The sequence below is a fragment of the Echeneis naucrates genome, chromosome 20, assembly GCF_900963305.1.
Source record: "Echeneis naucrates chromosome 20, fEcheNa1.1, whole genome shotgun sequence".
In the NCBI taxonomy this organism is placed as follows: domain Eukaryota; kingdom Metazoa; phylum Chordata; class Actinopteri; order Carangiformes; family Echeneidae; genus Echeneis; species Echeneis naucrates.
The window spans coordinates 17,103,238-17,120,106 of record NC_042530.1 but is presented as its reverse complement, the minus strand read 5'-3'; the positions used below and the strand labels follow the sequence as shown (position 1 = coordinate 17,120,106).

Sequence of the window (16,869 nt, the reverse complement as noted above, 5' to 3'; positions counted from 1 at the left end):
GTATCTCAGTGAACCACAGATGAACCACAGTTGTATCATATGGCAGAGAGGGAGTGTGTGTGAACGTGTTGGTGTTAACTGCAGGCAATTTCCTTTCTAAGCCATGACCTGTCTCTTTTTGTGTTAGTTCGTCACACCATGGAACTAATGTGTTTAATCTTCTTTTATCAACGATTTGACATTTCTTTATGAGCACGATTGCAATAAGTGTAATAAAGGTGAGCTACTAGACTATCAGTCAGTTACATAGGAACGCATGGAAATCTTGAGTATAGTTGTCATTCCTTTGAAATCACATTTGCCTTTCCATCAAGGACAGCAGATATTACTGCCACCCACTAAAAAGTACATTCACAAGCAAGAATACAGTTTTTAAAATTCCAGGTTGATATGACGCGATTGGTATGAGCCATCATTCGACTGATAAAACCACGAGGAGGCCTGAGAAAAGCACAGGTGTTGTATACACTCTCATAATGTCTGCTGTTAACATCTGTTTGGATGAGGAGGTTCAGTTTTATGTATGGGATTTGATTTGATTAAAACTGATTTGACTTGAATTCAGCATTATGCAAATATTTTTTCATAGTGGTTATTCCAAATATCTGAAGTAAATACTGAGAGTACATCAGTCAGTGTGTGCCACCAGTGACTGGTGTTAAGACAAAAAGGGGGCTGTGCGTGTGTAGACCTGCCTCTCTAATAGATTCATGTTGGGGTGGAGCGAGAAGCAGAGACAGAGACGAAGACATCTTCTTCAGTGGTCGACTTGAGACGGCAGAGAAACACGCACTAAACGCGCTCTCTGTGGCACCGCAACGGAAGGAGCCGGCACAGACAGGATGAGCCGGACAGCCTTCTGTTTGTTTCTTCTCCTAATGACCTCTGGTCTGGGCAGTGCGGGGCTGCTCGCCCGCAACAATCTTCAAGGCGCTTACAGTGCGCTGTCTTCCAGCAGGAACCGGGACACCCAAACCCCAGGTGAGCAGTCATGATACCTGCGCTGTGTAGACTGCATTGCATTGCCATTGCATAGTGACACATTATCGTGTCACATTATTGTGACACTATGCAATGGCTGCAATTTCCTGTGGGGAACTGCAGGTCATATAAGCCTTAGTGTCAGTTACAGCATTAATGTCTTACTGTTGTTTGTGACACCACTGTACTTGGACTTCTCTGTCCAAGTGTGCAAAAAAAAAAGCTTTCATTTCAATACAAACAGTTTGGGTTCAGACTGAATATCAATTAAGGAAATCTAGTTTAGAAGTGGCCATGTTCTTGTATTAAATGTGGCAAATTAGTAATTCAATCCACAATATTGTTCTTGTAAAGCTTTGTCTGAGTTCTGGGCTTGTGATTGGATTTTATAGGAGTTTTTGGGCTTTATGTTGTTTGTATTAGAAATGAGTCATTTGGATATCCAAAATTGACATCAAAATATCTATATAAGGCAGGAGCATACAACCACAAACGTACGTAAGTGGAACTTTGCAAAAGAATGATCTTTTGTCATGTCTTACAAATCTCCATGGATTGTATAAAATGATAGCACAATTAAATTGTGTTATTCTTTCTATTTTACTCCTGTTCTCATGGCAAGTTCTGTATTTTAAACTCAAGTTTTCAAGAAGTAGGAACGTCAGTTTGTTTTTTTATAGTTCTTTTGAATTTATTTGTAACAAATAACCACATTGCAAAAGTAATGGTCCTGCTTTCATGCTCCGTGACTCCCTGCCATGTTACACAGATATTTTTTTTCTTTTCAATTCACTTCTTGGCATGATGTCTATATTGAAATTTGATTAAGGATACTTCCATGCAATGAGACAATTAGAAAATAATATTATGTAATACAATAAGTTAGATAAAAATAACAACTAATAATGTATAATACAAGAAAATTTATTAAAAAAGCTTTATTTATTTACTCAGTGGTTTACTCAACCACTGCTGCTCTGTATCCACACCACAGTCACTGGGACAACAAAAATTTTTAACAAGATGGATTTACTTTGATTCCATGGGCTGCAGGTGTGAAGACACATTATTAATAAATTTTTCTGGATTGATTTATTTAATTTGACTTTTTCATTGCCTTTGTGTTTTCATATAATTTATATTCATGCAGCCAAAAATACACAATTGAAATTTTGCCTGTGCTTTTCTTGCTGAAGTTGATTTTCTTCTTCTTTAAATACCTTTGGACCTGCGTTTATGTTGGGGATAGTGTCTTATGTGTTTGATTAGTAAATACAAATTTTCCCTTAAAAGTAAATAAATCAAATCAAATTTATTTATATAGCGTTAAATCGTAACAAATTTACATCAAGGCACTTTACACATAGAGCAGGTAGTGAGTATTATTTAACAGGAAGTCTTAAGACCCTTAATAGATTTAAACCCTGCGTTCCTCTACAGATAATATAGCTTGTGTCATTAATGCTTTTGAAATTTTAAACATGAAGAAACAGCTGTTGGTGCAAATCTTATTCTTACTTATTAATCACGGAGGTGTTTACAGCACAACATATATAAAACTGTTATTATGTCATCTTCCATTCCCTATAAAAGCCTCCAACTAGGTCAGATTTCTTTTATGTTTTATGCAGAATTGATATTGTATTTGTGGGGAAATGGTTACACAATCTGACAGACGATTGGCTTTAGGGCTGGTACATGCATCAAGACATCTCACAGGGCTCTAGCACAAGTTATAACTCCATCTATGATGTTATTTTGTGAGCGATGTGAACAACACCTTACTTCTGTATAACAATATAGATACATTTCCATTTAGTCTTCAGTGTGAGCCATGAGGGCCCTATGAACATTTGGGGGCAGAACAGTGTCAGCATCTGAACTGGGAGAAAGAGTGGAGGAATTTTTCTGTTTTGTAGCTATGCACTGTCAGTCCCTCTTCACTATGGATGCAGCAGGGACTCACTATCACCTCTTGAGCTACAAACTGATATCCTGAGACTAAAGTAAACTTTATCCATGTCCATTTTTTGTGTGTGTGAGGGGGGGGGGGTGTGGGGGGGGCTGCAAAGTTATAGTGCCTTAAGAGCCACTGAAAGCTTTGTGCATCAGTCAAGTAGAGTAGTTTTAAATCCCTGACCACAACTAATATAGCATGTTATTCATTAGAATGACATGAAAATCTAAATAAGAATGAAATCTTTGCCTTTGTTTTAAATTCATAGTAAAATCCAAGTTATCATCAAGCAGACACGTGTTTAACTCCTAATTTGGGTAATTTGGGTGCCGTGGTGGTGGCCAAAACAATTCTTCAACAATTCACGACGGAAGGTTGATAAGAAGGCCTCACATCTGGAGAACCAGGATTCCCTTCACTGTTGGGGTCTAACAAACATGGTGGCTGTCCAGCACCTCGCTGTCTTTCCTGGTGAGTTTTTCTCCCGTGTACCGGCCAGTTTTTTGTCCTCAAGTCCTTATTTGCCTTGCCTCTTTGTACCGCTGCCCGTTCTTATGATCTCCGGGTTTTGACTTTTGCCTCCTGTTTTTTTACTTCTGCCTGAGCTTATTGCCTGCCTGTGTTCCAAATCCGGACTGTCAAACCACCTCTCGCTACTCGTTGCCTCTGACCTGCTTTGTGGGTCCCAGTTTGTCTGTCCAGTCCTGACAATGCCTGATTATTTCAACCTATAAAGGTGAAAGGAAAGGTGGGTAGAAACTGTCTGGTAGAAATGTGCTATCAGAGTGGAATGGGCAGAGTGAGTTTAAATATTTTAAAGGTGCATATTTCTTTTAATTTGTTTAAAAACAAAATAAAAATCTTTTCCCATCCTCAGGCAAAAATCTTACTAAGTTCATTAATGATAAAAGGAAAATATATTTTTAAAATAGTAATCAATAACATTAATATTTTTTAAACTATTGAAAGTAGTCATGAGGTCATGACAAAGCAAGAGCTCCACTGAAGACCTTAAGCCTGATTCCAGCACTCCCAATGTGAGATTCATGTCAATCAATTATGGAAAAGAAGAGCGTGGGCCCAGTTAGATCTGTAGCTCGAGGGGTGTATGTTCCTGAGAGAAGGCAGTCTGAGCATCAAACAGCTGGAGGTTCTGGAAGTAAGACTATTATACTAAAAGAAGAAGGGAGTGACACGTACATTTGGTTAAAACAGTTGCGTTTGTGGCAAATTGCCCAGTTTTTAACAGCTAGATGAAAGAGGCAAGGCATACACGCCCCGGTTACCCCGGTGCAGTGTCTGAAGCTGGATTCAGACCACGACTCAGCTCCACCCCGCCCAGCTGAGATCCATGAAGTGCCTCCACCGTATCCTGACCAAGAAGTGACTGCCCCCTCCACATCAGCGCCACCAATATAACAGGAAACCGCCAAACAAAGACCGTGACATGACACCCAACCCCAAGCCTGGAACCAGCTCCTCAACACACTGGGCGAGAGTTCAAGGTGCGTGAAAAGAGCGTAAAGCCCGGGGAAAATGGGGAGTAGCAGGAGCAGCAGGGGCAGGAGGTGATGCTGCAACTGAAGCTGGTCACTCCCATGCTGGAAGTGGCAGGGGAATATGGTGAGACACAGCTCATCTGCAAGCCATGGCTGATGAGTGAAATGCAAGAGGCCACAGGAACTAGAGAACAGCTGGCACTGCTAACTGGGGAGTACAGAACTGATGAAGAATGACTGGCATAAAATCTCCACTGTACTCCAACTACTGGAGGATCTCACGATGTGTCATCCGGACATGAACCATGAGAGCAGCACAGAATACAAAGGGGTTATTCAACAACTGATGGGGAGGCTGAAGGTGGAATTCCCTGTCTGCCTGGACTGGCAGAAGGTCATGTCCACCACACAAGGAGAAGATGCCACTGCTTATCTGTATCCCCTGAGGCAAACAGTGGTGGAGTTTGGTGGCATGTCTGAGATAGATGCTGTGGGCAAACGTGATGACAAATATACACCCCAACTGTGCTTGCCTTTCGTAAATGGGCTAAGACCTGAAATGATTAGTAAAGGCTCTCTCACATGGAAAAATGCCAACCTAAAAGACATTGAGCTTCATGCCATGGGTGCGGAGCTTGAACTCTGGCAGTGAAGGGAAAGTGAGGCTGCTAAAACAAGCCAATGAATGCGTGTTCAAATGAATGGACAAGACTCTAAAAAGAAAGTCTTCACATGTCACCTTCCTTTCTTAAGTTCTCTATTAACTTTTTGCCACCACATGAGGGAGGCCACCATGACACCTTTGACTCCTCTGAAGGAGTATGCTTCAGCAGCTGAGCTGGGAATGACTGCAACTGTTCTTCAGGTTCTTCATCAGTCACAGCTTTATGGGAAAATTTCAAAGAGAAAGCCACTGTAGAAGAAAGCTCAATAAATATGAACCAGAGTTCACCTTAGGGTGTATGGGAGGATCAGTGTCTCATTAAGGAATCTTTGGAAAAACATTCTTTGGTCTGATGACACCAAAATTGAACTTTTTAGCCATCAGACTGGACGCTACTTTCTGTGGACATAAAACACTGCACCTTATCACAAACACATCATCTTCATTGCTAAACATGGTGTGTGGATGCTTCGCAGCAGCAAGTCCCAGAAGGCTTGTATAATGGTAGAGACAAAAATAAATAAAGCAAAATATAGCAACATCCTGAAGCATAATGATTCAGTCCGCATGGGAATTATGAAAAATCTCTGTGCATAAGGAGCAGAGTCAAACAGCAGCCTGTAACCTTAGATCCCTCAGGAATCACTACATGAAAAACTGGCAACATTCTTTGATGGATATTACAACATGGAAGAGAAACAGCGCGGACCTATCTGGGCCTGAGCTCATTTGAGATTAAATGACCCAAAGTGGAAAAGTGTGCTGCGGTCAGACAAGTCCACATTGAAAATTGTTTCGGGAATGGTCATTGAGTCCTCTGGGCTAAAGAGGAAATGGACCATCTAGACTTCATCAGCACAAAGGTACGAAGCCAACATATGTGGTGGTATGACGATGTGTAAGCGGCCATGGCATGGAAAACATGCACATCTTTGAAAGCACCATTAATGCTGAGCAGTACTGTACATACAGATTTTGGAGCAGCATGTGCTTCCATCCAGATGTCATGTTTTACAGGGACTACCCTGCTTATTTCAGCAAGACAATGATAAGTCACCTGCAGTTAAAACAGCATGGCTTTATAGCAAAGAAGTACAGCTACTTAACTGGCTTGCGTCATTAACCCTATGCGTCATCTTGAACAGCTATGTATGACAACTCCACACTGCCAAAAATGGCTCCAGACTCAATCGTGATTCGTGAAAAACACCTAATGAGAAATCAGAACTTTTTACACTTTCCCACTTTCACCAAAAGGGGAAATTTTGCTTCAATGTCAGGATATAAAAAAAATAAAAACCTTGCTTTGAATTATTTCGTTGTCCTTTTAGTTTGGTTTTTAAAGGGGAATAAAAAGCAATTAAATTTGTCAATCAAATTTGGTGTGCAAAAATTTTAGATTTATTTCCAGAACATTTATTTCCAGCACAAATTCATAAAAGGCATATAAATATTGAGGAAACACAAGGAAGTTTGTTTAAATATGAATATATTTTCTTTTTGCAGTATTCCATTGAATATAGGTTGTAAAGGATTTACAAATAACTGTATTTTGTCTTTATTCACATTTTACAAAATTACCCAACTTTTTTGAGACTGTGGTTTCTACATAATAAGTTGTTATATGATTTAAATTACTTTGTAGGAATACATTTTCACTTTGACGTTAAAAACTTTTTTGTTAATTCGTGTCAATAAATACAAAAATTATATTGATAATGATTCCATTTATGAAAGCAATAAAAGGGGAAAAAAACAAATGGGGCGAATACCTTTTTATAGGCAGTGTATAAACAAACTGTGATTCAAGTACTGATGAATCATATTGGAAGCAAACATGGTTGCATTAATTTTTTTGTTTGTTTGTTTGTTTTTCGGGGTGCATAAAAACAAACCCCCAAATATACAGAGCAAAAAAGGCTGTAACTTCATATTTACACATTTTTGGATCCATTTTTACAGATTAAGCACATTTAACATATTTGTGGCTCAACTCCTGCCAGTTTGTGTGTGACATGACATTTGTGATTTCATCCATTTTGTTGATATATTTTTGTCCCATTTGCATTGTAGCTGATCTGTAGGAAAAAAAAATTGAGGTGAAGTTGTCAGCTACACCAGCAGGTGGTAATATTCCCTCATATGTGCTGATGAATCAGAATAAGAAATAGTTTTATTGCCAGGTACATGTAAACATTCTAGGATTTTGACTCCAGTGTTTCAAACTTGGACAAGGGAAGGACAGAACAAAAAATAAAAAATAAAAAAGGAAATAAAGTTCTAAATATGTACATCGGAATTAGAAATATTTTAAGTGGGATATGGTACGATAGTGCAATAACCCCAGAACCACAGTGATGAAAAATCATTCTCAGTCAGTGTTGGTAACTATTTATCACACCTCTGTACTACAGCTATGTTTTTTGAGTCATGGACAAGTGGGTGTAGCCGTATACTCACTTGTTGCTGACTGACTGTCTGATAATCAAATCAGATCAGTGTACTTGCATACTTGATTCCATTTTTGTTTGTTCAATTTGCCCAGTTTTGATGTGAAAAAAATGTGGTTAGGTTGCTTGGGTGCTTAAAGAATGAAGTATCAAATTTTTTGCACACTTCAAATGTAATTTTTTGGCCACATACCTTCTCCTGGATGCCCTTCTTCCTTTTGCTAAGTTGCTGTCTGTCCATTTTTAGAGCACTGTCACTGTGACCAACGTTTAATGCAGGGAAATGACAGGACAGAGATAAAACAAAGTTTTGCAAAAGCTGTAAAAACTGTCTAATCATGTCAACTCACTGGATTGAGTTGATCCATTGGGAAAATGCCCAGTATGCCAGATTCCAGAGTCCAGCCCTGTTTCAATTTGTTCCCGCTTCTCATGATGCACATACAGAACTCACTCCCTTCACTGCAAAACAGCACTTTCACAGATCCAGTGGATTTCAGGCTATGTGGTCCATACTTGTAGATTATCCTCAAGTGAAAGACAAATAAAAACTCTCATATAATGTCTTCTCTCTTTTATTCTTGTTTATCCCACCATCACTTCATGGTTGAAGCCTAGTGTCTCTTTCATACATTCAATCTCTCTGTCTTTCTTCATCTACCAGCTCTGGTTTGTTTTTTTCTGTAATTTGGAGTTGCTTTGATTAAATTATGTTAATTCTGTTTTGGCCAAATTGCCAGTTGGTAAAATGGACCTTTTAACTTTAAAATGTAATCAGTTCAAGTCCAAGTGTGTGCCAAACTGGAAATTCTATTAATTCTGATGCAATACCAAGCCACGATAAATCTTTTCTTCCCGTCCTGAGATTTAGTGGCTTCTCAACAGTGTCTTAATAGTGTGATTAATGCATGGTTGCGTTGAATTATTTTAAATAGTTAGCTTATTAATTAATAGCTAGCTACTATGTAGAGCTATTTACAATGTACCACTCAGTCCTTCCTCTTCCTTACTCTTTCCTAAGCTCTCTTTCACACAAACCTCATCAGGGCACTGGGGAACCCCACCACATCCATGCACTGCTGGACTATCAAATAGGTTTTTGCCCGCCCTGACCATCTCTATGTACTTCACTTTTAGGGTGCACATCAGAGCAATGACTAGCAGATACTGTCATAGGTGATGTATCCCTCCTGTTAGAACAGTGTGAGTCTGATGGTTATGGAAATCAAACTACGACCCCATCCTGAGATTAGGACCACTGCTCAGTCATTTTTTTTTTTACCTTTTAAATTGTCATAAACGAAAACATATATTAACAGCATTGACAGCACGGTTAACAAATGTAACAATACTTAAAAAACGAAAATGATTTGTCATAACATACTACATTTGAAACTGTTACTGTTGTTAAATTCAAACTGAACTGGCCAATTAGTTTTACAAAGGCTCTGAACTCCAAAAGCACAAAGCTCAAACTTTAGAGATGTTAGTCAGAGTAGCAGAATGTGTTTTTATGAGTGAACATAACACGGAGAGATGGTCTGATTGGCATCGTATTTCATAACCTGAGCCAATGCCTGTTCTCAATAGTTTTGGAGTGAAAGAAAATTGTAAAGATTGGCCTCAGAGACGTCACTTCCATCCTCACTCCTGAAAATGTCTGTCAGACCTGCAGCTGATGTAAGACATTGTTGAACTGAAACAGAGAATATGCAGGTATCTTGAAAAATGCTGTCCATGTAGAATTGATTTAGAGTATGTTCACAATGAAGAAATGGCTACTGCTGGTGGACATTGTTCTTTTAAAAGGTAGTCCAGGCATTGACCTAAAAGGGACATTTATGACTATGGTTGAGGAGGTAAATTATTAGAAACTACAGGTGGTGTCTGTAACACTCTCAATGCTTCATTCATCAGGAGCAGCTGGTGCCTCCTTCCAGCTATTACATTTTAATTTCAAACAGGCACCAGAATGTCTACTCTTCAAATGCTTGCTGAGTACTATGACTGAGGAGTAACATTCAGTGATTCCTCTTCTACGGATTACAATATCTGTTTCTGGGTTGCACTGGAGCTGATCCCAGCTCACTTTGGGTGAGGGTGGGGTACACCCTGGACAGGTAGCCAGTCCATTGCAGGGCCAACACGCACAGAGACAGACAGAGACCAACAACCACGCAGGCACTGGGAGAACATGCAAACTCCACACAGAAAGGCCCCAAGCTTGGGAATTGAACCCAGCGACCCTCTTGTTGTAAGGCTACAGCACTAACCACTATTCCACTGTGCTGCCCTGTCGAGTAACAGTGGTGAACATTAATATCAGAGACACCTTTACTTTGATGAACGAAAGGGTGGAACTGTGAATGAATGTGAAAATATAAAGTAACCATAGCAACTGAAAACATGGTTTGGAATGACCTTGTGATACAGTCTGCTGTATTAAGAGTGTCAGTCAGGGTAGGTTGGTGGTAAGGTGAATGTGGTGCCGGCATGGTTTCCAAAAGTCTCTTTCTGGCTGTCCAACCTGGGAATTTCAGAGCATAAGCAATAACAGCATTTTCCCATTTTTAAAGGACTCTTCAAGTAAAGTGATTTAAAGCACAAAAATATTAGTGTAGATATAGCCAAACTGCATATGATACCTTTTAGAGTTTGTACATTTTCTTTGATTGAGCAAAAAATTAATCAGTTCTTTGACTGGTCAGTAGAATAATAAAAAAAAAAAATATTACATTATGGCAACTGAAGAATCTGTGTATCATTTTTTCCATTTATATTTTACATTTAATCAAGAATCTAAATCGGGGAAAAAAAAATGTTATTTGATTATTCATTCATTCATTCATCTTCTATTCATCATCACCTGGCAGCAATCCCAGCTCACACTAGGCAAGAGCTCGGGCACCCAGGCAAGGTTGCCAGTGCTATTTGACAGTCCTCTCTTTCAGCTTTTCCCTATTTGAGATCACCACAGCAGGCCAGCTCTGTAACTTTTGGCTATAGATTTTCACCAAAACCTGGTCAATAAAAATAAAAAAGAACCACACAAAATATTTAACTGCAGTAATCAGTAAGTGTAGGCTTACACTAATTGTTATTTCTGGCAGAAAAGAACACAGGAATGAATCCAAGTTTGAGGTTAGGGTTACCCTTGTGCGTTACTTACGCTTTCCATTTTATCCTACTTAAAGTTTCAACTCCATTTGAGGGGGAAATATTACACTGTCAGATCCATTTTGACATCCTATGACAGTATTAGTTACAAAATAAATTTTAGTGAAGATGTCATAGAATGGATGACAGTTTTAATACACAACAAGATCAAATGATCTCCCAACCTTGTTGGCTCTGATGTCTTAAAAAAGTTGTGTGTTTACCCCTTTAAATTTCTCATATGGTTTCATTTATTTTTGTCAGGTGTAATGATCCATTATCCTACAGAAAATCAAAGGTAGGAGGAAAAAGCTCCTAAACTGAAAAACAGATTAGATTCAGTACCAGGCCTGTTTTTCTCCCATTAATCATCTCACAAACCCCTGTATTTATCTAGTGACCCTGCATATGAAACTGTTAAAAGACAGCTGTCAGGGTTAAGTTCCAAAGTATTCCAGGTATTTATTACATAATGTGACCGTTTTATGTATGCCCAGATGTATTTCTGAATAATTTCATGATCACATAGAGGCTCATTTCATTATTACTGTTAAAATCAAAGCAGCCTCAAGGAAAATAATATATGAAGGCTAAAGAGCTCCTTACAAAGCAACTCACATGGTGGATTGGGCCAGCATGACCTGGAGGATCATTATGTTGTTGCAGTGTTGCCATCACACGAAGTACACATACTGTATTAATATGTTGATGCAATAATGTGCATTTCTGCATGATCCAATGTGCATTACTCCTCGCATAGAGGTTAATGGTACAAAATTCAATGTAAGTCAAATAAAATAAAAACAGATTTTAAATTGACAAAACGGATACTTGGGGCAGTGCGATGGCACGGTGTGGGTTCGGTTCCCAGCCTGGGGCCTTTCTGTGCAGTTTACTTGTTCTGTCATTTTCCTCCCTCCATCCAAAGACAGGGTTAATTGGTAACTCTAAATTGTCTGTAGGTCTGAGCGTGAGTGTGAGTGTGAGTACTTATTCATCTCTGTGTCTCTCTGTGTGTGTTGGCCCTGTGATGGACTGGTGACCTGTCCAGGGTGTACTCTGCCCTCGCCCAGTGTGAGCTGGGATTGGCTCCAGTACCCCCACAACCTAGAAACAGAGAAGCGGTAGAAGATGAGTGAGCCCAAGACAGGAAGGCCTTAACCTGTTGTCATAATTCTAAAAACAGCTGCATTTGCTTTCATTATCCTGTCAGTGTAAGTGCTTATTGCTTCAGCAGACTGTATGTTTGGTATGGTGGCTTATCTGCTGATCTACAAACAATTGCTGAGTTTACTGCTTCTATAGGTTGTCACAGCATCTGGGTTGGGGTTCTAAGTTGCATGCTTGACCCTATTTTTCATCCTATGCATCTGTGTATCGCTGGCTTTTAGACTGCTTTTACATTTTCCGTAAGAGCTCAAATATGTGACATGTTTTACAGAGAAAAATGTATGAGTGGACAAAGATTGTTTTCGCTTGCTCTTTTGATGGGAAAAAGGTCAGTGTGGTTCATCAAAGATCTGGGATTAAAAAAATGAACTATCAAGACTACTGTTTGTTGGACACTCCAGTAGTGTGGATGCATAATAGCTGACAATAGCTGCAGGAATTTAATTTGTTGACCAGAATAATTTTTTATATCATTTTGACTCAGAACTGTAACACTTGATTGATGAAAGCATTCATGCCTAAAAATGTCTTCATTTCCCAAAAATCTAATTAAATCACTTGTAAATCCTACATACTGACTGCCTTTTAGCTGGAGCCAATCCCAGGTTGCCAGTCAACTGCAGGGCCAATGTGTACAGATAAACAACCATTTACATGCTGGGCAATTCTCCGATTAACCCAGAAATGCACGGCTTCGGACTGTGGGAGGAAGCCAGAGGATGCAAATGGAACCCACACAGGGATAGGGAGGATATACAAACCCCACACAGAAACCCCACACAGAATCCTTTTTTTGTTTTTCATTCAATATTATGCATCCATTCTACCGCTTTTCTGATTCTGGGTCGCGGGGTGCTGGAGCCAATCCCAGCCAATGTTCTGGGCGAGAGGCGGGGTACACCCTGGACAGGTTGCCTTTCCATCACAGGGCCTCAATACTATGCAGAGGTATTTATTCATTTTGAAATCCAAAGTGTGCATGTTACCAAGCGTTTATACATCAAAATCTGGAAGTTAAATTTGGGGAGTTATTTTTTGTGGGAAGCATAGTGGTTACCGCTATCGCCTCATAGCAACCTTGGTCATGGGTTGGATTCCCAGGCCTGGGGCCCTTCTGTATGGAGTGTGCATGTTCTTTCCAGTTTCCAGATTCCAGTTTCTTCCCACAGTCCAAAGAGATGAATGTTTAGGTTAAATAGGTCTGAGTGTGAGTGGCTGTTCGTCTCTGTCTGTCTCTGTGTGTTGGCCCTGCGATGAGATGGTGACCTGTCCCAGTTGTTTGCCGCCATCACCCAATATGAGCTGGGATTGGCACCTGCAACCCACGACCCAGAAACCAATAAGTGGTAGAAAATGAGTGGGTGAGTTATTTATTGCATATTGGTCACTAGGTGGCAGTTCCCACAAAAATTTGACCACAAGAAACCTCCTGATTTTAAAGGAAGGTTTATTACTTTCACTTCTGCTCTCAGCCTGAGACCCCTTGAGAAAAACCTTTATTACTTTAAGTATTTACAAGTTGTTTTATTTTTTTTTATTTTTTTTTTTTTTACCAGAATTTGAATCCCCAACCACTTTAACTCCAGGGTTAGTTTTTTTCTGTATGTAAAAGTGGTACATCTGCACACTGCAAAGGTAATATAAGTCATAATTCCAGACGAGGTATTTAGTGCATACTAGCTCAACCTTGAAAAGAAGTTGGGCACAAAGCAATGTCACTCACAATTTTATCGAAACACGTTGTCCTAATGCTATTCCAACAGGGCTTTTGAACCAAGGCAGACAGAGACCACTGTTTGCGAGGAGGGGACAGTATGAGCGGCAGAGTGTGCCGGTAAGTTTGAGATCTGCACAGCTGTGTGGCTCGAGCTTGTTAAATCAAATCAAATCAAATGTATTTATATAGCACCAAATCATAACAAACATCAAGGCAATAAACACATAGAGCAGGTCTAGACCAAACTCTTTATGGAGTTGTTAAAGAGACCCAACATATCACTCCAAAAGCAAACACTTGGAGACAGTGGCAAGGGGGCGCGGCTTGATAGAGGGATGGAGAAAGATGGAGAAAGAACAAACACCTACAGATGTAAATAGTGATTGCAACCTGGTAACACTATATGTGCACTAGTACATTTTAGCAGTAGGGGAACTATGGTTTTTAGCAGAAGAAGTAACAATGGGAAGTGAGTTGTAGTGTGTAATAGTAACTAAAGGTAACTATTGCAGCAGCAGGTACTGAGAGGGAGCATGGAGCAGAGATGATTCTGTATAACGGGGACAGGAAGAGACAAAGTTAGAAATGTAATGATGTAATGTACATGCATGGGTGGTAGGAGAGAGGCAGAGACAGAGGGACGGTGAGAGGGAGGGCGTCTGGGAGAGAGAGAGGAGGAGAGAGGGAGAGACGTGCTCAGTGCATCCTCCAGCTCTCTAGGCCTATAGCAGCATAGCTTAACAAAAATAGAAAAAAAAGCTCATGTGGCATGATGGAGCTTGGTCATGTTCGGAGAAGGGTTTTCAATTCTATTCTGAATTTTACTGGGAGCCAATAAAGCAGCATTCTGAATCAACTGATTCTTTCACATCTCTTTCTAATGAAATATAGTAGTCCCGTTTAAAGGTAACAAAAGCATGTTCTAGTTTTTCTGTATTTTTTTGAGACAGGATGTTTGTGATCTTTGCAGTATTGCATTGATCTTTTGTATTGTTCATTTGCACGAAGAGAGCCTCTTCATTCAAACAGGTTGTTGTTCATACCTTTTGATAAACCTTATTTTTTAAAGAAAAAATGCGTGGCATAATCTCTGTAACACTCCAAAGGAGTCAGGGTGATGCTATTTCTCACTTCTCTCCCACCTTCCAGCAGTCCAGAGTGGTTCCTGTCCCACCAAAGCATGGTCCTCCTCTTTCTCCTCCTCCTCCTCCTAAAGTGACAGCCAAACCTGTGAAGCTCAAGTGCTCTCATCGTTCACAAAGCTGTACACCCCAGTCTGGCTGCTGTGAACCGTATACAACGTGCCACTGCCGTTTCTTCAGTGCAATCTGCTTCTGTCGGAAGACAAAGTGACAGAAGGATGAAACTATAAATGGCCAGGGTCAGACAAGAGCATCATTTGGAAGCTTTCATTTTTAATTAAATGTGGTCTCAATAAATTAAAGGAAAGAAATTATTAAATCGTAAGACAGCCAAGCCAAGAACATAGAAATATTATATTCAGACCAGCAGCCTGGAAGTACCATGACACATGTTGAACGTTTTAGCATTTATTTGTTTGCATCTGTCCTACTCTATGTGCTCTTATATACAGTGTCTTATTCCAGCTGAATTCAGAATAAAGCTGTTCTTATATGTATGTTCTGTTTTTGCTGTTAAACAATGGCGCAAGTTTGAAATAATGACCAAAATATGCTCCACTAAGTCCAAATGTTAACCTTAAAACCACATCCAAGTTGCTGCTCCTAAAACCCTGACATTAAATAAGGTTACGTGGCACAATCCCTACACACACAGGTAAAGACAAGCTATTGCTGGGTTTTCAGCTACATTCACTTAGAAAATGAACACTCAGAGAGAGAAAGTTAGTCTTAGGCAACTAAGCCTGTTAAGACCTTCTAATGGTGCCAGTTCATTTTGATAGAAATAGCTAATGATATCCGGTACCAATCAGCCAATCAATGTTTTAACTAGATGACACTCAGTCATGTGGCACACAGCTCTGTCAGTCAGTCAGTCATGGATTGCAGTTGTATGAAAGCATGTTCACGTTCAACTGCTATGTAGGCAAGTTGTCTCAGTAATGTATCCTAGTAAGAAGTAGAACACTGCCTCAACCCTTAAAACCCAGCATTAAACCTTACATTACCTCACTAGCAAGTTTTAATGTTTAGCCTGAGGATTGAGAAGCAAACTTCTTATCTCCAAATTACAGGTTAGGTAGTTTTGTGTGCATGTAGGCATGAAAAATGAAGGTGTATGATTTCATGTATTGTTTTTATTAACAGGATTTTTTTTATTTAATTAATAATTTTACTTTGCTTAATTGCCACAGTTCCATGTCTATATTATAAAAAGAGATTAATAGAATGCAAATTTCGTGTTGTGTCTTTGTTCATAATAGATTGAGTCTGGTCTTAGATTTACTGTAACATGAAACAATATAAATCTACATGTTTCTCTGTTTATTATGAATGTATTGCATAGTTAACATTTTGGCATTTTGACATTACATTTAATTTTAGTGATGTGAATTCTTCTTTAAATGTGTAACCATCTGCATTTTTCAAACAAGGAGCAGTGAAATTTCCATACACATTTTTTATACAGTTCTTAAACTTTTTTGGATGGTATCAGTACATGGTACATAGTCATGATCTAAAGATGGCTACATACTGTGGTTAGAGCAGTATGAGCTTATGCAGGCTTCAAATTTGATTCAAGAGCGCATTTAAAGAGTTGAAGTAGATTTAACCTCTAGATGGACATAAAGGCAGTTTACCTCTGACCTGCCCACAAAGTTAAGAAAAGTTCAAGGCCCAGGCTGATTAATACGGTAAACTTTTCATTTCAAGCCCTAGTTGTTTTTTAAAATGTTGTCTTTTTGGGTAATGCAGAAAAGTACAGTGTAAAGTGTAGAGTCCAAAGCATACCAACATAAAGGAACATAAAGGAACATAGGGGGTCAGAACAATACGCCCCAGTCCAGGATAGCAGGCAGGTCAGGACCAAGCCACTAGGGCACCCAGCAATCCCCAGAGCACAGGGAGCCCCAGCCCCCCCATGAGTCAGTCACAGGTCCAACCCATGCAAGGACGCTGCAGGAAAACTCCCCCAACTGGAGTCAGCCCACAGAGAGACAGGGGAGACAAAGGTCCCCAGGGCTGCTGGGCGCACCCCCCCACAGCTTGACCTAAGCCCAGGTGCACAGAGCCCCCCCAGCCAGAGACCTGGCCAGACCTCCAACAGGGAGCCCACCCAGCCCACCCAGCAAA

General features: G+C 39.8%; 1 protein-coding gene across 2 annotated transcripts; it reads left to right on the top strand.

Annotated features, from left to right (window-relative positions):
• The first annotated feature begins 788 nt into the window (after nucleotides 1-788).
• Nucleotides 789-15,824, top strand: LOC115061204 (agouti-related protein-like). 2 transcript variants are annotated; one of them, XM_029529478.1, is made up of 3 exons: nucleotides 789-981; nucleotides 13,641-13,711; nucleotides 14,747-15,824. In XM_029529478.1, the coding sequence occupies exons 1-3, from the start codon at nucleotides 843-845 to the stop codon at nucleotides 14,945-14,947; spliced, it is 411 nt and encodes a 136-aa protein (XP_029385338.1). In that variant the 5' UTR covers nucleotides 789-842; the 3' UTR covers nucleotides 14,948-15,824. The 2 variants fall into 2 exon arrangements, with proteins under 2 accessions (XP_029385338.1, XP_029385337.1); XM_029529477.1 differs by having other exon boundaries at nucleotides 14,744-15,824.
• Nucleotides 15,825-16,869: the final 1,045 nt, after the last annotated feature.

What these genes read in the sequence shown, in the direction of transcription:
- LOC115061204 (XM_029529477.1), top strand. Translation starts at nt 843, where the DNA reads ATGAGCCGGACAGCCTTCTGTTTGTTTCTTCTCCTAATGACCTCTGGT. An exon ending in CCGGGACACCCAAACCCCAG is followed by an intron (nt 982 to 13,640) that starts GTGAGCAGTCAT and finishes CTATTCCAACAG; the next exon opens with GGCTTTTGAACCAAGGCAGA. An exon ending in ATGAGCGGCAGAGTGTGCCG is followed by an intron (nt 13,712 to 14,743) that starts GTAAGTTTGAGA and finishes CCCACCTTCCAG; the next exon opens with CAGTCCAGAGTGGTTCCTGT.